We start from the raw sequence: 21594 nt of genomic DNA on the forward strand, positions 1-21594 counted from the left end.
AAGTCGGATACCCTATATAGACAAACCGTCAAGTAGTCTATATACGACAGAATCTGGATGGAGAGACGCAGCAGTCTCTCCATCTTGTGGTGTTCTTTGGGACCGAACACCACCTGGTCCACCGATTTACCGGGCCAAGCTGCAAGTTCCCTCGATTCCAGCTTAGCTGGTTGAGGGGCAAGCAGACCATCATGTGTGGCATAGTCAGTGGCGTGCACCTCTGACAAATCGCCAACACTGAGCTGCAACCCAGCATACCCAGGACTACGGGTTGAAGAAGAATTCTTCCCTAAAACCCGAGACTGGGCGGTGGCCAGAGCTGAAGACACAATGGTGCCTTCTGGCAGAGAGCGGTCCGACCGAGCGGACACCCGAGGAGCCACCAAAGAACCCAAAAGGGTGGTGGACTCGGGGACAGATGATGCCGAAGGTGGTGGGCAAACCTCCTCCCCAAGAATCCGGGAAACGTCAGCCCTAAGGCCCCGCATACCGGATAACACATGCTGGGCCTCAACCTCAGCAGCCTCAGGGTCTCCCTCATCCTGGAAGTCCTCCTCTGAGGGCAAGCCCTCCTGAGGACTGTCGTCAGACGACTCGGAAAGACCAGCGTCTATATCCGAACAACCAGGTGAAAGATGAACAACATCATTGTCCTCTGCCATACCCGCGCCCTCAACGTCCATAGCCTCCACACCATCCAGACCAGAAGCCTGGGGCGGAGGAAATGGGCCAGCCAGAGGGGCCAACCCGAGAGAAGGCTCCCCGTACCGGCGTTTAGGTGCAGTGCGCCTAACGGCCGTGGCTGTAGGTTTAGGCTTAGTAGCCAAAACCCTACCCTTGGACCCAGAGACCAACGAGCCTGCCCGAGAGGCAGAAGTCCTAAAGGTCCGACACACCTTCTTAGGACCGGCCGATAAGGCCCCCGAAGTAGCAGAAAGTTGGGGGGGGTCAACAGAACTGCTAACACGTCTCCGCGAGGGAGAGACCAAACCCCAAGGATTCCATGACGGAAATGCCATGGGGTTAAACCCATATCCCGGAGGATAGGGGAAAGGTCCCGCGGGCTGGGAGTGACCCCAGAACTGGCCAAACTGGCCTGCCTGAGACTGGGGCTGGCCAACTTGCCCAAAGGGCGAAGGTGGACCGCCACTCCCTCCAGGTGGAAACCCGGACATGTACGGGCTAAGCCCGTAACTGCCGGGATGCTGTCGCAACCCAAAACCATCCGCAGGCTGGTAAGGGCGGCCCAAGGATGGTTGCCCGCAGGCACCCGTATACCCTAAGCCAGGGGAAAACGGAGGCCGGAAACCGGCCCCCTGTCCAGCAAACCCAACCCCTGGGGGGAAACCCCCCAGGTTCCCAGAAGAATGAAACTCGGGACCGGACCTAATAGGACCGGGTCCGGGTAACTGACCGGGAGGGTATGCCTGACCAGCATTGATGCCGGGATTAGTGAGCTGCGCGTCACTAATCCCGGTAGACACAGACAATCCCGAAAGAAAGTCTGTTGTCACACCAGGACCTGAACCCGAAAGAACAGGCCCGGCACCAAGACTGTCCCCAACGACCGCACCACCTGGAATGCCGGGATCACTGACAGAGTCAGTGACCGGCGGCCGGTAGTCCCTACCCGAAGGCAAGCGCGAAAGCTTACGGGCGTTCCCGGCCAATTCGACCCTTGGCTGTGCCAAGCCAGGGTCAGGCTGCCCCTCCCCTACTCCAGGGAGTTCCTGGACAGGAAGGGCCACCCCCTGCTCACGAGAGGGACTTGCCGAAGCAAGACCCCCCGAGACAGGAACAGAGACAGTACCACCAGACCCCAGAGAGCTGGTGGCACGACCCCTACCTCTCTGCTTCCCTCGCTTACCGGAAGAAACAGACGAATCTGTCTTACGGTAAGTTGAGGGTAGCTTTGGAACAATGAAGTCCTTGCCCTGAGATTTTGACTGTGAACAAAGTTCACAAGGCGAAACCTCACTGCAAGGACGACACCTGGGACAGGCATCATGAGGGTCCCGTTCCACAAAGAAATGGGAACACCCATGAGCACTACCTCGTCGCTGTCCCGACCGAGACATACCCTCCAAAGCGAACGTAAACAAAAAATTTACAAGCAGATAAAACGGGAAAATAAGGATAAAATACGATAGTACAAAGTACGCAACGTAGAAAGAATTTCACCCGTAATATAAATCAGAAAACGGTTAAAATAAATAACGTTTGCCGAAACAAACAACCGTCACCGAAATAAACAGAGGTCGGAAATTAACCCACGATAATGGCGGACCGTGGCACACCACCGGCACACGTGGAGTAAAATAACCGGCCGTAAAAGGCACAAAAATAATTTTCAACAACAATTAGTTATATCAATGAGGGCAGATGGGTAAAAGGCACACAAACTGCGCAAAAATATGAGTTGACACTCAAACCAAACCGACGAAACAAAGTTTTGAATTGGAGCAAGCTCCGGGCGTCAGCATGCAGCAGGCGCCATAAAAGGAAGAGATCACTCCGTGGCTCTGTCATCGAGATATAGGTTACGTCACGGTAGGGAGGTAGGGATATTTGAATCTTTTGTTTTTGGGCTACAAAGATGGGTGTAGTGTAGGTATTGTATATGCATACTAAAGTTATGGTAATTATTACTGAAATGAAATTGTATATCAAAAGGTATGTATGTTTAATTGCAACTTGTCTGCCCCGAGTCTACCAACATTCATTAGGCCATTTTGGTCTTAGAGTTGTTGCTAGTATTCTGATTCTAACATCTACATTTCCTAGATTCATCAGCTTGGAAACATGTATACATTTAAGTTTTATTACAGTGTAAATATCAAACATGCCATAACGTTTTAACACAGACTATTCCTTTTGTTAGCTTGACATATATTATTTGTGTTAAAACTAAAACTCTGATGCATGATATTGGCATTTTTATTAATTGTCAAGTAAATGACAGTTTTAATTAGATAGAACAAATATATGTATTTCAAAATTGTCAAACACCTGATGGCTTGGTAATTATATTCATATATTGCCAGGGTCAAGGTTATAATTTAACTAGAAAATGTCTGTAAGACATAAATGCCCCCGCTCATGGACGGGACGGGACGGACATGGGCAACACTATATACCCCCCCCCATTTTATGGCAGGGGCATAAAAATACATACTATGGGTAAAGGTTACAATTCAAAAATACATACTATGAGTCTTTAATGAATGATTTTATAGGTATAGTACCACTGTACTAGCAGGTCAAATATGTAAAATATTGAGCCTATATTTATTTGAACATACTACAATGAAATATTGACATGTACTGATACGACGTGACCTTGACATGAAATAGTTGCACCAGTACTCCTTCTCCAAATCCAGAGGCCAAGGGGCCTTAATAGCTCACCTGGTATTTTATTTTCATTCTAAAACCTGCTGAGTACCATACCAATTTTTTACAAGAAATACAAGTAGCAAGAAGGTCCACATGTAAATCTGTTTGGGTGGGTAAGACACCAAGAACATGAGTGTCTAGCAATTCTGTAAATGGTTATGGCATGAGGATCTCAACTGTTTTCATGTCATGACCCAGGGAGGTAGTCTCCAGGGATTGGTCTGGGCCTGGGAGCTATTCCTGTAGCATGAATGTTTTTTTCTCTTCATGCCTAGCAATGGGGAGCCACACCCTCCAGTTATACAGGTTTTAGTTGTCTTTGTCTGCAGGTTCTCTTGACCAGTATAAGTTAAAATCCCTCCATTTGTATCGAATGAGAAAGATCTTCAAATAGTTTCCTTTCTTTGGCCCCGCCCCTCTGCCTAAAGGGGCCACACCCTCTATGTAAACAAAATTAGTCCCCTTTGCCGACAGATGATTTATAACAAATTTGGTGATAATCCCTCTATTCACATAGAAAGAGAAGGCTTTTAAAAATATTTATCTCCGTTTCCCTTATTGGCCCTGTACCTCCGCCCCCAATATGAATTCCCGATGCTCCAGAACAGGATCGGCTAAAATCCTTTAATGAGTACTAAAGTGGAAGGATTTTTAATATTTTCATTATTTACCCTAATTGACCCCAACCTTCTGCCCCAAAGGGGGAGGGCACAGCATAAAATTCTGATTCCTCTTTCTCTAAGCATGCTGCAGACCATATTTGGGTTAAATCCCTTCATTTGTTCAGAAGGAGAAACATTGTCCTCTATTTCCCTTATTGGCCTTTTGCAACCCTTCCCCCAGTGGGGGCACATCCTTTGTTTATATAATCAAAGAGCTATAAGAACTGAAGGAGGCATTAGTCAGATATTTGAACATGGAAAATATTAAATGAAAATGTAATAGGGGAAATTTGAAATAAAGCAATTATAGATGCTAACACGATTATTGATATAAATTCAAGAGCAGTATTTATTTTTAAAGTTAGAACTACTAACAATCAAAGTTACCCGCTTATCAAACATTGGAACTTCAGATAATATTCAACTGGAACTGTCGCCAGGATGGCCGACTCATACCCCCACTCCCACGTCCAGTCCGATTCCCACTCTAGCCCAAACACTTGTTAATAAGTATAAAGATAATCGAATGATTTGATTTCTGTTATACACAAGTTCATATTATACATAATAGAATTACCAATAAAAAAGGTTATATATTATTTGTGCTTTGTTGTTATAAGAACTATTTATCTTGTAGTGAAACGGATGTCCTATCTCGCAGTTGTCTACCTTCCAACAGTATTTTTTTTATAATTTGATAAATGTTCAAAAATCAATATATAGAGGAATATATAGTATAAAGATTTTATAGTCAATATTCTTATTGTTATTAAAAATATGTAAACTGAAATGTTAACAACATAATCAGGATATTTGAATGAACGAAGTGCTTCAAAAGTTGTCTCCCTAGCATTTTCGGTAACAGAGGCTACCACCAGACGTCGCAAATTCAGTTCTTCCCCTGGAAAGAAATAACTGACGTCATTTCTGATAGGTGATCTCAATACCGCAGGCATTATAAAAGCCTCCGTAAAAATGAATCCCTTTTGCCCAATGAAGCTCTAGAACAAGTTTGGTACAAATTCTTTTTTCTACCACAATACGCTGTGTTATTCCACTCTCAGATCATTGTATAAACACGCAGACTGTTAGATAAATATGAGTTATATACCACACGTGGTATATGACCTTCAAGAGTTTTGATTGGTCGAGAAGATGAACTTTGACCGGGAAGACTTTTTCCACGTGCTTTTTGCCACCTGCTGTTTTGTTTACGTCGTCGGTTGTCAACATCCGACAAATGTTGGTGACTTTGTGAGGTTATGCGGAAAGGGGGGTTATAAGGGCAATATTAAAAGATGATACTTAAAGATTTGACCGCTAGTTTCAGGCAAAATTGCTACAGACGCTCGATATCGTTCCGACGTCACACTGTCGCGTGTCCAGGTCTTGAAACCAAAACAAGATCTGTCACAGTGTCGGGAAATATTTTGTTCTCCCAACGTCCCGTTATCGCTATTTAGACGGTCTGACTATGGCTGAACTTTCACTATAAACGTCAACCATAGAACCGTCACGAAGAAACGTAAGCCTATGGTTTTGGATATTGACAACGATAAGTTCGTCTACAATGGTTCATCACTTGGCGGGAGGGAGACTTCGTACGATATGCTTACGCACACATAGTCCGTGGTTAATTTATATAAATTAATGCAATACTGCGACTCTCAATATTTAAAGTCAGTTATCTATTTTATTTTTTCACAAAGTTGTTGCCGAAACACTAATTTTGACAATAATTAAATTTGTAAAAAAAAAAGGGCATTTTTGAATATTAATGAGTGACTTTTTACATATGGGTCATATCACTACGCCAGCCTTGTCAACAAACACATGTGTGTATGTTCATGAGATTGTGGTAGAAACAGATCACACGACTCGTGGTTGTTGAGTATGGTATTTATTTCACTCTCTTTAGTAAATTTTCAAAAGTTACAGAAAGACACTCGCTAAAACTGGTGTCTTTTATAACTTTTGAAAATTAACTAACTCGAGTGAAGTAAATACCATATTTAACAACCACTCGTTGTGTAACCTCTATATATACACAAAAGGAGAAGGATTTTTGAATTTTTCCTCTATTCCCCCTGATGGACCTAACCCCTCAGCCTCAGTTCATACAAAAAAAAAGGCTTTTTACCCTAAGGTTGCTACATACCGCCTTTGGTTTAAATCACTTCATTTGAACAGAGGCAGAAAAGTTTTCCTCTATTCCTCTATTCAGCCCTGCCCCTCTGCCCCCAGGGGGGCCACCAACCCTGTTTAAACAAAATTGAGACACCTTTATCCAAAGATGCTCCAGACCAAATTTGGTCAAAATCCCTTCTTTGGTTGAGAAGGAGAAGATTTTTTTAAGATAAACCTCTTATCTCCCAATTTGGCCTCGCCCCTTTGCCCCCAAGCACATACACAACTCTTTGGCCAATGATGCTCCAGACCAAATTTGGTCAAAATCCACTTACCTCTGTCAAAATGACGGAGGTCAGAACTTTATATCCTACCCTGTATGGATGTTTAATCTGGCCATCAAATCTGCTCGGAGTGTGATATTTACGTCCAATATTTCTGAACTCATCGGGAAGCTGATAGTCTGCTGTAACTGTACAAAAATGGTGGATATTCTTGGAAGGACGGGGCATTTCCTCCTGCTCAGGGGGAGGGTACTTTCGGGGAGACATTGGTTTCCATGACGACAAAAAAGATACTGAGGATGACTGTATTGTAGTCTGAGGAAAGTTTGGTTGCCTGAGTTTTCTTCCTGCTAAGTCAAAACTTTGTCCGGCTACACTAACAATGTCTTCATAGGTCGCATCAGCTGGGGCCATAAGATCCTCATAAATCTGTAAGAGTAAAAAAAAAAAAACTGTATGATAATGCAATAAGACTAAGAACAAAACCAATCTCTGATAGCCGAAGAATAAAGACAATCTCTGATAGCCGGAGAATAAAGACAATCTCTGATAGCCAAAGAATAAAGACAATCTCTGATAGCCAAAGAACAAAGACAATCTCTGATAGCTGAAGAATAAAGACAATCTCTGAAAGCCAAAGAATAAAGACAATCTCTGATAGCCGAAGAATAAAGACAATCTCTGATAGCCGAAGAATAAAGGCAATCTCTGATAGCCGAAGAATAAAGACAATCTCTGATAGCCGAAGAATAAAGACAATCTCTGATAGCCGAAGAACAAAGACAGTCTCTAATAGCCGAAGAATAAAGATAATCTCTGATAGCTGAAGAATAAAGACAATCTCTGATAGCCGAAGAATAAAGACAATCTCTGATAGCTGAAAAACAAAGACAGTCTCTGAAAGCCGAAGAATAAAGACAATCTCTGATAGCTGAAAAACAAAGACAGTCTGATAGCCGAAGAACAAAGACAATCTCTGATAGCTGAAGAACAAAGACAGTCTCTGATAGCCGAAGAACAAAGACAGTCTCTGATAGCCGAAGAATAAAGACAATCTCTGATAGCTGAAGAACAAAGACAATCTCTGATAGCCGAAGAACAAAGACAATCTCTGATAGCTGAAGAATAAAGACAATCTATGATAGCTGAAGAATAAAGACAATCTCTGATAGCCGAAGAACAAAGACAATCTCTGATAGCCGAAGAACAAAGACAATCTCTGATAGCCGAAGAATAAAGACAATCTCTGACCAAAAGCAGCTTATTGCTGGATAAATAGGGGTCGTATTTATATGTAAACTACAAAAGTTACATTCAAACATGTTACAAATATCTATTACATTTTGACCAGTGAAATATTGGAAATTATTCTTTCTATAAGAGTGATATTTTCAAAATATCATATTTTTAGTGAAAAATATCACTTTTGTTGATTTGACCAATAAAAACACTAACTACATCTGGTCAAAGCCTGGTTAGCTTAATGATACACAGGTCTCAAGATCCATCTGAGCCATCAGTCCATTTTACTGTCCAGAAAAGTCAGATCTGTTACCTATCATGGGGAAATTATTGTCTTGGGCAAACACAATATTTAATTCCACAGTTTTTCATTTTAAGGAAGATAGCAGACTATACAGGTTAGCAATTCTGACTGTTTGATCGCAGGAACTCATGTCAAATGAAACACGTTGTCAGCGTCTCTAAGTCCCAGGTTAGGCTAATCGGTTGATAGTGATCTGAGTTGATAGGACAGGATTTAGATAATTACATCATGATTATTATTTGGCAATTAAAGGAATTAATATTGAGTTTTTAACAGTTTATCAAAATATTTGCAGAGAGGACTATATTTAGTTGGGTTTAATAGACATGCTAGTGGTAAAATGATCCAGATCAAGTATTCTCAACTTGGTGTTCCTGGGTAGGTTTTCATAAAAAAAATATAATAAACAGAACATCTAACTGGGTCTTCCATAATACCAAATATATTTCACTTGTGTGGCTAATATTTTGATATCGTTCACGAGTGCATAGCACTGTTAGATACCCTCTATTTCTTTCAATGATATTTATATTACAAATTATGTAAAACATAAATTTCAACATACTTAGTGCATTCAAAAATATAAAATGGAAAATTTCAACTGGGTGGCAGTGACCAAATTTTGCATCAATGTGACAAATGATTGCAAAAACAAGAGGCCCATTGGCCGTAACGGTCACCTGATTTATGTAAAAACTGATGTTATCGATGTTGCCAAATGAAAAAGAACTCATTTTGTAACAAAGGTAACTTGAACTACATGTAATGCAAAAGTAGTGTGAAAGATGTACGATGTACAAATAGTGGTTCTGTCAGTCAGCTGAATTTTGGTAAAGCACCTTAAGATCCTCCATCTATGAAGGGTATTTGATTCTACCATATCTGGGTCTTGAGAAGAAGATTTTTGAAATTTTAGTCAATTTTATGCTTTTTGGCCCCATCGTTCAGATCCCTGGGGACCATATAATTCACAATTAAACTATAGTAAAGAATACCCCCTCCCCAGGAGAAAACGTGAGACCCCAGGGTCATTAAATTCACAATTTCGGTAAAGCACCTCAAGACCCTTCCATCTATGAAGAGTATTTGATTCTACCATATCTGGGTCTTGAGAAGAAGATTTTTGAAATTTCTGTCAATTCGACCCTTTTTGGTCCCGCCCATCAGCCCCTGGGGGTCAGTCAGGGCTGATTTGTGCATATCATCAAACTGCTATCCAATACTGATAATGCTAACCAAGTTTGAATTAATTCCAATGAAAATGAAACAAATGCTGGTCCAAAATGTGATTTCCCTAAATAAACTATAGTAAAGTATACCCCCCTCCCCAGGGGGACACGTGAGACCCAAGAGTCATGAAATTCACAATTTCAGTAAAGCACCTTAAGACCCTTCCATCTATGAAGAGTATTTGATTCTACCATATCTGGGTCTTGAGAAGAAGATTTTTGAAATTTCAGTCAATTCAACCCTTTTTGGCCCTGCCCCTCAGGCCCCTGGGGGCTGGGGACCATATAAATGTTGGTTGACCTTTGGCCATGGAAGGATTCCGCAAAATTTCATTGAAATTGGTTCAGGGGTTTTGGAGAAGAAGTCGAAAATGTAAATTGTTTACGGACGCACGACGGACACACTTGTGACTTTGTCTCAGGTGACCTAAAAATGAAAGACAAATACTTTCCAACAGAATATTTTCATTTACCACAATTTGAGTAGACTTCCATTCCAATGAGAGGAAACTAGCAGTGTAATTGAAATCCACCCTTTAATGATGTCTAGTGTGATAAACATAAGAGGTTCCATCATGAAAATATTTGATCGCCTGATGTTGTTGTGTTTTAACTTTTAAAAGAGTCCATATCAGACACACTCCATAGCTACCTGTGTAATGTCTACAGACTCTGGTACTCTGCCTTCTTTGGTGATCTCATCGCCGAAGACAACCCCTCGCACAGTCTCTGTGGAAGGGTATGGAATTGGTACATCTGACTGGGGCTGAATGGGAAACATTGCATCATTACATTGGTGTAAAAAACTAGACAACTACTAGATAGTGTTATGATAAAACTATATCAAGAGAATTTCTTTTGCTATTTCTTAGTTATTATATAGTTTTCTTCCTATTTCCTAAAGTCAAGCGCAGAGGCCTTAGTAGAAAAAAAAAGTAAAATTACTGCTTTTATAGATGAGTATTCATTAAATACACAATATATCTTCTTTTGTATGCACATTTCTGTGCACAGCAGACTTGCCCCCCTTCAATTGAACAATGATTTCTGTGTACAGCAGAATTACCCCCCCACCCCCCACCCCCCTTAACGGAACTCTGATTTCTGTGCACAGCAGACTTGCCCCCCTTTAATGGAACTTTGATTTCTGTGTACAGCAGACTTACCCCCCTTTAAATTTGTTTGTGTGCAGCAGACTTATCCCCCTTTAATGGAACTTTGATTTCTCTATCTCTATTTAAAGATTACACATCATTACAGTGAGAACATTTCTTTACATTGAATAACACTTTATCAGTATCTAGACCAAAAGTACAGGAATAAAACCCCTGGTGTAGGTAAAACAACAAATGAAATCAACCCTCAGATATCAGATACCAAGTAACCACTAGGTCTGGTTCAGATATCTGATACCTAGCAACCACTAGGTCTGGTTCAGATATCTGATGCCTAGAAACCACTAGGTCTGGTTCAAATATCTGATTTGGTCTGGTTCAGATATCAGATGCCTAGTAACCCCCAAGTCTGGTTCAGATATCTGATACCTAGTAACCACTAAGTTTGGTTCAGATATCTGATGCCTAGACACCACTAGGTCTGGTTCAGATATCAGATACCTAGTAACCACTAGGTTTGGTTCAGATATCTGATGCCTAGAAACCACTTGGTCTGGTTCAGATATCAGATACCTAGTAACCCCTAAGTCTAGTTCAGATATCATATACCTAGTAACCCCTAAGTCTGGTTCAGATATCAGATGCCTAGTAACCCCCAAGTCTGGTTCAGATATCTGAAGCCTAGTAACCCCTAAGTCTGGTTAAAATATCTGATGCCTAGTTACCCCTAAGTCTGGTTCAGATATATGATGCCTAGTAACCACTAAGTTTGGTTCAGATAGCTGATGCCTAGTAACCACTAGGTCTGGTTCAGGTATCAGATGCCTAGTAACCACTCAGTCTGGTTCAGATATCTGATGCCTAGTAATCCCTTAGTCTGGTTCAGATATATGATGCCTAGTTACCCCTTAGTCTGGCTCAGATATCTGATGCCTAGTTACCCCTAAGTCTGGTTCAGATATCTGATGCCTAGTAACCACTAGGTCTGGTTCAGATATATGATGCCTAGAAACCACTAATTCTGGTTAAGATATCTGTTGCCTAGTAACCCCTAAGTCTGGTTCAGATATCAGATGCCTAGTAACCCCTAAGTCTGGTTAATATATTTGATGCCTAGTTACCCCTAAGTCTGGTTCAGATATCTGATACCTAGTAACCAATAGGTCTGGTTCAGATATCTGATGCCTAGTAACCACAAGGTTTGGTTCAGATATCTGATACCTAGTAATCACTAGATTTGGTTCAGATATCTGATGCCTAGTAACCCCTAAGTCTGGTTCAGATATCAGATGCCAAGTAACCCCTAAGTCTGGTTTAGATATCTGATGCCTTGTAACCACTAGGTCTTGTTCAGATATCAGATACCTAGTAACCCCTAAGTCTGGTTCAGATATCTGATGCCTAGAAACCACTAGGTCTTGTTCAGATATCTTATGCCTCGAAACCACAAGGTCTGGCTCAGATATCAGATGCCTAGTAACCGCTAGGTCTGGTTCAGATATCTGATGCCTAGTAACCACAAGGTCTCGTTCAGATATCTAATACCTAGTAACCACTAGATCTGGTTCAGATATCTGATGCCTAGTAACCCCTAAGTCTGGTTCAGATATCAGATACCTAGTAACCCCTAAGTCTTGTTTAGATATCTGATGCCTAGTTACCACTAGGTCTTGTTCAGATATCTGATGCCTAGTAACCACTAAGTCTAGTTAAGATATCTGATACCTAGTAATCCCTAAGTCTGGTTAAGATATCAGATGCCTAGTAACCACTAGATCTGGTTCAGATATCTGATGCCTAGTAACCCATAAGGTCTGGTTCAGATATCTGATACCTAGTAACCACTAGGTCTGGTTAAGATATTTGATGCCTAGTTACCCCTTAGTCTGGTTAAGATATATGATGCCTAGTTACCCCTAAGTCTGGTTCAGATATCTGATACCTAGTAACCACTAGGTCTGGTTCAGATATCTGATACCTAGTAACCACTAGATCTTAGTAACCACTAGGTCTGGTTCAGATATCTGATGCCTAGTAACCCATAAGTCTGGTTCGGATAGCAGATACCTAGTAACCCCTAAGTCTTGTTCAGATATCTGATGCCTAGTTACCACTAGGTCTTGTTCAGATATCTGATACCTAGAAACCACAAGGTCAGGTTCAGATATCTGATACCTAGTAACCACTAGATCTGGTTCAGATATCAGATGCCTAGTAACCCCTTCGTCTGGTTCAGATATCAGATGTCTGGTAACCTCTAAGTCTGGTTCAGATATCTGATACCTAGTAACCACTAGGTCTTGTTCAGATATCTGATACCTAGTAACCACAAGGTCTGGTTCAGATATCTGATACCTAGAAACCACTAGATCTGGTTCAGATATCAGATGCCTAGTAACTCTCAGATATCAGATGCCTAGTTACCACTAGGTCTTGTTCAGATATCTGATACCAAGTAACCCCTAAGTCTGGTTCAGATATCTGATACCTAGTTACCCCTAAGTCTGGATCAGATATCAGATACCTAGTAACCCCTTAATCTGGTTAAAGTATCTGATGCCTAATTACCACTAGGTCTTGTTCAAATATCTGATGCCATGTTACCACTAGGTCTGGTTCAGATATCTGATGCCTAGTAACCGCTAGGTCTGGTTCAAATATCTGATGCCTAGAAACCGCTAGGTCTTGTTCTAACCACTAGATCTGGTTCAGATATCTGATGCCTAGTAACCCATAAGGTCTGGTTCAGATATCTGATACCTAGTAACCACTAGGTCTTGTTCAGATATCTGATACCCTTAGTCTGGCTCAGATATCTGATGCCTAGTTACCCCTAAGTCTGGTTCAGATATCTGATACCTAGTTACCCCTAAGTCTGGATCAGATATCAGATTACCCCTTAGTCTGGCTCAGATATCTGATGCCTAGTTACCCCTAAGTCTGGTTCAGATATCTGATACCTAGTAACCACTAGGTCTGGTTCAGATATCTGATACCTAGTAACCACGAGATCTGGTTCAGATATCAGATGCCTAGTAACTCTCAGATATCAGATGCCTAGTTACCACTAGGTCTTGTTCAGATATCTGATACCTAGTAACCACAAGGTCTTGTTCAGATATCTGATACCTAGAAACCACAAGGTCTGGTTCAGATATCTGATCCCTAGTAACCACTAGATCTGGTTCAGATATCAGATGTCTGGTAACCTCTAAGTCTGGTTCAGACATCTGATACCTAGTAACCACAAGGTCCTGTTAAGATATCTGATACCTAGTAATCCCTAAGTCTGGTTCAGATATCAGATGTCCAGTAACACCTTAGTCTGGTTCAGATATCTGATGCCTAGTAACAAATAGGTCTGGTTCAAATATCTGATGCCTAGAAACCGCTAGGTCTTGTTCTGATATCTAATGCCTCGAAACCACTAGGTCTTGTTCAGATATCTGATACCTAGTAACCACAAGGTCTGGTTCAGATATCTGATACCTAGTAACCACGAGATCTGGTTCAGATATCAGATGCCTAGTAACCCCTTCGTCTGGTTCAGATATCAGATGTCTAGTAACCCCTTAGTCTGGTTCAGATATCTGATGCCTAGTAACAAATAGGTCTGGTTCAAATATCTGATGCCTAGAAACCGCTAGGTCTTGTTCTGATATCTAATGCCTCGAAACCACTAGGTCTTGTTCAGATATCTGATACCCTTAGTCTGGCTCAGATATCTGATGCCTAGTTACCCCTAATTCTGGTTCAGATATCTGATGCCTAGTAACCACTAGGTCTGGTTCAAATATCTGATGCCTAGAAACCTCCAGGTCTTGTTCAGATATCTAATGCCTCGAAACCACTAGGTCGTGTTCAGATATCTGATACCTAGTAACCCCTAAGTCTGGTTCAGATACCTGATACCTAGTAACCACTAGGTCTGGTTCAGATATCTGAAACCTAGTTACCCCTAAGTCTGGTTCAGATATCTGATGCCTAGTAACCCCTAAGTCTGGTTCGGATAGCAGATACCTAGTAACCCCTAAGTCTTGTTCAGATATCTGATGCCTAGTAACCACTAGGTCTGGTTCAAATATCTGATGCCTTGTTACCACTAGGTCTGGTTCAGATATCTGAAATCTAGTTACCCCTAAGTCTGGTTCAGATATCTGAACCAGACCTAGTGGTTTCTAGGCATCAGATATCTGAACCAGACTTAGGGGTAACTAGGTTTCAGATATCTGATGCCTAGTAACCCCTAAGTCTGGTTCGGATAGCAGATACCTAGTAACCCCTAAGTCTTGTTCAGATATCTGATGCCTAGTAACCACTAAGTCTAGTTAAGATATCTGATACCTAGTAATCCCTAAGTCTGGATCAGATATCAGATCCCTAGTAACCCCTTAATCTGGTTAAAGTATCTGATGCCTAATTACCACTAGGTCTTGTTCAAATATCTGATGCCCTGTTACCACTAGGTCTGGTTCAGATATCTGAACCAGACTTAGGGGTAACTAGGTTCAGATATCAGATGCCTAGTAACCTCTAAGTCTGGTTCAGATATCTGATACCTAGTTAACCCTAAGTCTGGATAAGATATCAGATACCTAGTAACCCCTAAATCTGGTTAAAGTATCTGATGCCTAATTACCACTAGGTCATGTTCAAATATCTGATGCCATGTTACCACTAGATCTGGTTCAGATATCTGATGCCTAGTAACCACTAGGTCGGGTTAAGATATCAGATGCCTAGTAACCCCTTAGTCTGGTTCAGATATCAGATGTCTAGTAACCCCTTAGTCTGGTTCAGATATCAGATGTCTAGTAACCCCTTAGTCTGGTTCAGATATCAGATGTCTAGTAACCCCTTAGTCTGGTTCAGATATCAGATGTCTAGTAACCTCTAAGCCTGGTTCAGATATCTAATGCCTCGAAACCACTAGGTCTTGTTCAGATTTCTAATACCTAGTAACCCCTAAGTCTGGTTCAGATATCTGATACCTAGTTACCCCTAAGTCTGGATAAGATATCAGATACCTAGTAACCCCTCAATCTGGTTTAAGTATCTGATGCCTAATTACCACTAGGTCTTGTTCAAATATCTGATGCCATGTTACCACTAGGTCTGGTTCAGATATCTGATGCCTAGTAACCACAAGGTCTGGTTCAGATATCTGATACCAAGTAACCACAAGATCTGGTTCAGATATCAGATGCCTAGTAACTCCTTAGTCTGGTTCAGATATCAGATGTCTAGTAACCTCTAAGTCTGGTTCAGATATCTGATACATAGTAACCACTCGGTCTGGTTCAGATATCAGATGCCTAGTTACCTCTAGGTCTTGTTCAGATATCTGATACCTAGTAACCACAAGGTCTGGTTCAGATATCTGATACCAAGTAACCACTAGATCTGGTTCAGATATCAGATGCCTAGTAACTCCTTAGTCTGGTTCAGATATCAGATGTCTAGTAACCTCTAAGTCTGGTTCAGATATCTGATACCTAGTAACCACAAGGTGCTGTTCAGATATCTGATACCTAGTAACCACTAAATCTGATTTAGATATCAGATGCCTAGTAATCCCTAAGTCTGGTTCAGATATCAGATGTCCAGTAACACCTTAGTCTGGTTCAGATATCTGATGCCTAGTAACCACTAGGTCTGGTTCAAATATCTGATGCCTAGAAACCACTAGGTCTTGTTCAGATATCTAATGCCTCGAAACCACTAGGTCTTGTTCAGATATCTGATACCTAGTAACCCCTAAGTCTGGTTCAGATATCTGATACCTAGTAATCCCTAAGTCTGGATCAGATATCAGATACCTAGTAACCCCTTAATCTGGTTAAAGTATCTGATGCCTAATTACCACTAGGTCTTGTTCAAATATCTGATGCCATGTTACCACTAGGTCTGGTTCAGATATCTGATGCCTAGTAACCACTAGGTCTGGTTAAGATATCAGATGCCTAGTAACCCCTTAGTCTGGTTCAGATATCAGATGTCTAGTAACCTCTAAGTCTGGTTCAGATATCTAGATACCTAGTAACCACTCGGTCTGGTTCAGATATCAGATGCTTAGTAACCCCTAAGTCTGATTCAGATATCAGATACCTAGTAACCCCTTAGTCTGGTTCAGATATCTGATGACTAGTTACCCCTAAGTCTGGTTCAGATATCAGATGCCTAGTAACCCCGAAGTCGGGTTCAGATATCTGATGCCTAGTTTCCCCTCAGTCTGTTTCATATATCTAATGCCTGGTACCCTCCAAGTCTGGTTTATATATCAAATGCCCATAACCCTCCAAGACTGTTTCATATATCAAATGCCCATAAACCTCCAAGTCTGGTTCAAATATCCTAGCCTGATTAACAAGTCATTTATTCAAATGTTCAAAAATGTGATTAATTTAAAATTGGAACAAACATTTTGTGTTTATAATCAATAAATTGAGGTTTTTGAAGTAAAACAAATTTTCTTGATGTAATATTTACCATAACTTTAGTATGCATATACAATACCTACACCCATTTTTGTAGCCCAAAAACAAAAGATTCAAATATCCCTACCTCCCTACCGTGACGTAACCCATATCTTGATGACAGAGCCATCGAGTGATCGCCCTTCCTCAAACCTCTTTTATAGAGCCTAAAGGCAGCCGGGTTGAGGAGGCAAGGGGACGAACACAGGGTGGGACTCCATAAAGTAATGGTAAGTATTACATCATGAATTTCTTTTCAGTAATAATTACCATAATTTTAGTATGCAAATTCGTCTTACCGCAGTGGAGGCTTCAAATCCAGGCAGACCAGGTTGATGGAACAAACTCGAGACATGCTCAAGGTAGGGTAAAGGTTCAAGGAACCCCCCTAATAAAACCCCGAAAGTAATTACAAAATGGAAAACCTCTCCGTGAAACAAGCAGGTGTACCACCGTGGTGCCTGATAGCATACTATTTAAAAATCACTGAATTACTGTGGAGGAACAGCCACAGACTGTGCAACCACCACCGGTCCAAGGGAATACAATCCATCAGAATGAGAAGCCAAGGACTGGAGAGAATAATCCGTGAAGGTAGTCTGTCTGCGCCAGAAAGCTGCGGACGTGAACTCCTGAAACGGGGACCCATTGAGGATGGCCCATGACGCAGCAAGGGCCCTGATCTCATGAGCTCTCACCTTATACAACACCCGAACCTGATCATCCGAGTGGTCGTAACCATACTTGATGACCTGACAGATCCATCTAGAACCAGAAACATTCTGGGGTAGAACCCTGGCGTGCATACCGACATAGGAATCTCCTCGAATGCGCCCTTGGTAAGCATAGTCCTTACTTCCTCCTGGAGCGCCAGAGCCTTTCCGGATCCCCCAGTGGAGGAAAAAAGATTGGTTCTGACGCTAAGGGCGGATCCCGCACTAGCCATAAAAGGAAAAGGAAGGGCGATCACTCGATGGCTCTGTCATCAAGATATGGGTTACGTCACGGAAGGGAGGTAGGGATATTTGAATCTTTTGTTTTTGGGCTACAAAGATGGGTGTAGGTATTGTATATGCATACTAAAGTTATGGTAATTATTACTGAAATGAAATATCATTTTGAACTCCTTTTAAGAATCCTTTTTAAGAACATACCGTTTTAATTTTGTAAGAAGTTGTCGTTACCCTATCAGCTCAGAATAGCTGGACCCTGATGGTAATTAATTTCTAACCAACCAATAAATCTACAGCCACAATGTTTTCTTCTTACCTTATCTTCAACTTGTTTATCTCCTGTTGTGCCCAATTACCTTATCTTTGACTTGTTTATCTCCTGTTGTGCCCTTACCTTATCTTTGACTTGTTTATCTCCTGTTGTGCCCTTACCTTATCTACGACTTGTTTATCTCCTGTTGTGCCCTTACCTTATCTTTGACTTGTTTATCTCCTGTTGTGCCCTTACCTTATCTTCGACTTGTTTATCTCCTGTTGTGCCCTTCCCTTATCTTCGACTTGTTTATCTCCTGTTGTGCCCTTCCCTTATCTTCGACTTGTTTATCTTCTGTTGTGCCCTTTCCTTATCTTCGACTTGTTTATCTCCTGTTGTGCCCTTCCCTTATCTTCGACTTGTTTATCTTCTGTTGTGCCCTTACCTTATCTTCAACTTGCTTATCTCCTGTTGTGCCCTTTCCTTATCTTCGACTTGTTTATCTCCTGTTGTGCCCTTACCTATCTTCGACTTGTTTATCTTCTGTTGTGCCCTTACCTTATCTTTGACTTGTTTATCTCCTGTTGTGCCCTTGCCTTATCTTCGACTTGTTTATCTTCTGTTGTGCCCTTACCTTATCTTCAACTTGCTTATCTCCTGTTGTGCCCTTACCTTATCTTCGACTTGTTTATCTTCTGTTGTGCCCTTACCTTATCTTCGACTTGTTTATCTCCTGTTGTGCCCTTACCTATCTTCGACTTGTTTATCTTCTGTTGTGCCCAATTACCTTATCTTCGACTTGTTTATCTCCTGTTGTGCCCTTACCTTATCTTCGACTTGTTTATCTCCTGTTGCGCCCTTGGCAGCTGGACCACTGCCTACTTCGCCTGGAAATGATTTCATTTCAGAATATTTAATTATGATCTTTCTAACAGGAATTGGGATATAGGAAAAGCCTGTGAAAGCCCATGGAATTAAACACTGTCATTGCCATACACTGCTGCAAATAAATAGGAATTGCCTTGGTGTTACTGATAAATTACAATATGTACAAGTAATTATAAGTTGAAACTAGAACCGCACTAAACCCCCACTCCCAAATAAAGCAGAACTGTAAGCAAAAGGTTAACTAAGACAAAATATTGCAAAGCAATCCAGTCTCCTACCTGTAATGATATTTTTCCTAAACTCCCTGTGCCAAAACATACTTGCATATCAAATCTGGTGAGTCCACGGGAATTAGCCCAAGATATGTCCCAATCAAACTTTTTCAGAGGCTAAGGTCAAAGGTAAAACAACAGGTCACTGTGACCCTACTTTTTGCATTTCACATTCCTCCATCCCATACACAGATACACAGAATAATGAGGACAAACTATGTAGCCCCAACAAGCTGTCATATTCCAAGCAAATGAAATAATTGATAGAAAGTACACAACTACACGATGACAGGGGGTAGCTATCATTTCTGTAAAGTGTCGTTGAAATCAGCCTAGTAGTTAAAGAAAAGTTGTCCAGACAAGGATCTGTCATCAAGGTCCATAACTCCGTAAAATAAGTTCACATTGAAAATATAATATCTTGTTGCACAACATCAGGGGTTAGTTACCATTTCTGAAAACTTGTTGAATTTGGCCCCGTAGTTTAAGAGAAGTTGTCCGGACAAAGATTTTTCAACAAAGGGCAATAACTCCATAAACAAGAGTACCACGGGGCAGAACAATATACGCCCATTGAATGCCATATAGTGTTATATACTTTCTTTCATTGAAATAAGATCTGCATCATTCAAAGAGTGGTTAGCTGACTTGCTATAACAAGAGGCCCATGGGCCTTAAAGGTCACCTGATATATTTATACAAAGAGTTGATTTTGTTTTTAACATGAACAGAAATATTATTCAAAGTGACAAAAAACAATAAAACCACCTTATTCAATATCTAGCATACAGATTTAAGACTAAAAAGTATTTGAAACTAGCANCCCCCCCCCCTCCTTCCCCATGGGGTAAACATGAGACCCTAGGGTCATAAACCTTAAGACCCTTCCATCTATGAAGAGTGTTTGATTCTACCAAATCTGGGTCTTTGAGAAGAAGATTTTTGAAATTTCAGTCAATTCGACCCTTTTTGGCCCCACCCATCAGACCCGGGGGTCAGTCAGGGCTAATTTGTGCATACTATCAAACTGCTACCTAATACTGATAATGCTAACCTAAATTGAATTACTTCTAATGAAAATTAAACAAATGTTGGTCCAAAATGTGATTTCCCTATATAAACTATAGTAAAGTTTACCCCTCTCCAGGGGGAAACATGAGACCCCAGGGTCATAAAATTCACTATTTTGGTAGAGCACCTTAAGACCCTTACATCTATGAAGAGTATTTGATTCTACCATATCTTGGTCTTGAGAAGAAGATTTTTGAAATTTCAGTCAATTCGACCCTTTTTGGCCCCACCCATCAGCCCCTGGGGGTCAGTCAGGGCTGATATGTGTATACTACCAAACTGCTACCTAATACTGATAATGCTAACTTAAATTGAATTACTTCCAATGGAAATTAAACAAGAGGCCCAAGGGCCTTAGCGGTCACCTGAGTTATATCATAGGTACTGGTAGCTTTATTTTATTGTTTAGATGTGATGTGGAAATCAGCATGTAAACTAAGTGAAATACAATACTTGTCATGTCATCAAAGGATAAGAATTTTAAAATATTTGTAAATATTCCCTTTTGGGCCCCGCCCTGGCCCCGAGGGTTGGGGCAGGAATCCTAATTTTACAATTTAAAACCATCTTCCTTCAAGGATAATTCTCATCAAGTAAAAATAATTTCCAACAGAAAATTGTCAAAATATACCCAAAAGTGTTGTTTCCCTATATAAACTATAGTAAACTTTACCCCCTCCCCAAGGGAGAACGGATAGCTCGGGGGTCCTGAAATTTACAATTTAAATAAAGCCCCTGATGATCTTTCCATCCATGCAGAGAAAATGACTGTAATACCTCTGAGTCTGGAGAAGAAGATTTTTGAAATATTGGTTAATTTTCTCTTTTGGGCCCCGCCCTGGCCCCTAGGGTTGGGGTAGGATTCTCAATTTTACAATTTGAAACCATCCTCCTCCAAGGATAATTCTCACCAAGTAAAAATAATTTCCAACAGAAAATTGTCAAAATATACCCAAAAGTGTTGTTTCCCTATATAAACTATAGTAAACTTTACCCCTCCCCAAGGGAGAATGGATAGCTCAGGGATCCTGAAATTTACAATTTAAATAAAGCCCCTGATGATGTTTCCATCCATGCAGAGAAATTGACTGTAATACCTCTGAGTCTGAATAAGAAGATTTTTGAAATATTGGTTAATTTTCCCTTTTGGGCCTCGCCCTGGCCCCTAAGGTTGGGGGAGGAATCCCCAGTGACAGTGGCCAAGTGGATAAGGCATCTGACATTCTGCTACCACTAGCCATCACCACTGGGTCGCGGTGGCGAAGTGGATAAGGCATCTGACATTCTGCTACTACTAGCCCTCCACCACTGGGCCGCGTTGG

General features: G+C 41.2%; 1 protein-coding gene across 1 annotated transcript in view; it reads right to left on the reverse strand.

Moving 5' to 3' along the window:
• The window catches only part of LOC110454008, a gene marked incomplete at its 3' end in the record, with an annotated part of 185417 nt that overhangs the window by 100989 nt on the left and 62834 nt on the right, over window positions 1–21594 (reverse strand). Inside the window, exons 15-17 of the mRNA XM_021503294.1 lie at window positions 18867–18928; window positions 9897–10010; window positions 6521–6898 (exon numbers count right to left, since the gene is read on the reverse strand). Of these exons, the coding sequence (XP_021358969.1) occupies window positions 6521–6898; window positions 9897–10010; window positions 18867–18928 (554 nt within the window). The remainder of the gene's footprint in view (window positions 1–6520; window positions 6899–9896; window positions 10011–18866; window positions 18929–21594) is intronic.

The sequence above is a fragment of the Mizuhopecten yessoensis genome, unplaced genomic scaffold (assembly GCF_002113885.1).
Source record: "Mizuhopecten yessoensis strain PY_sf001 unplaced genomic scaffold, ASM211388v2 scaffold7629, whole genome shotgun sequence".
Lineage (NCBI taxonomy): Eukaryota > Metazoa > Mollusca > Bivalvia > Pectinida > Pectinidae > Mizuhopecten > Mizuhopecten yessoensis.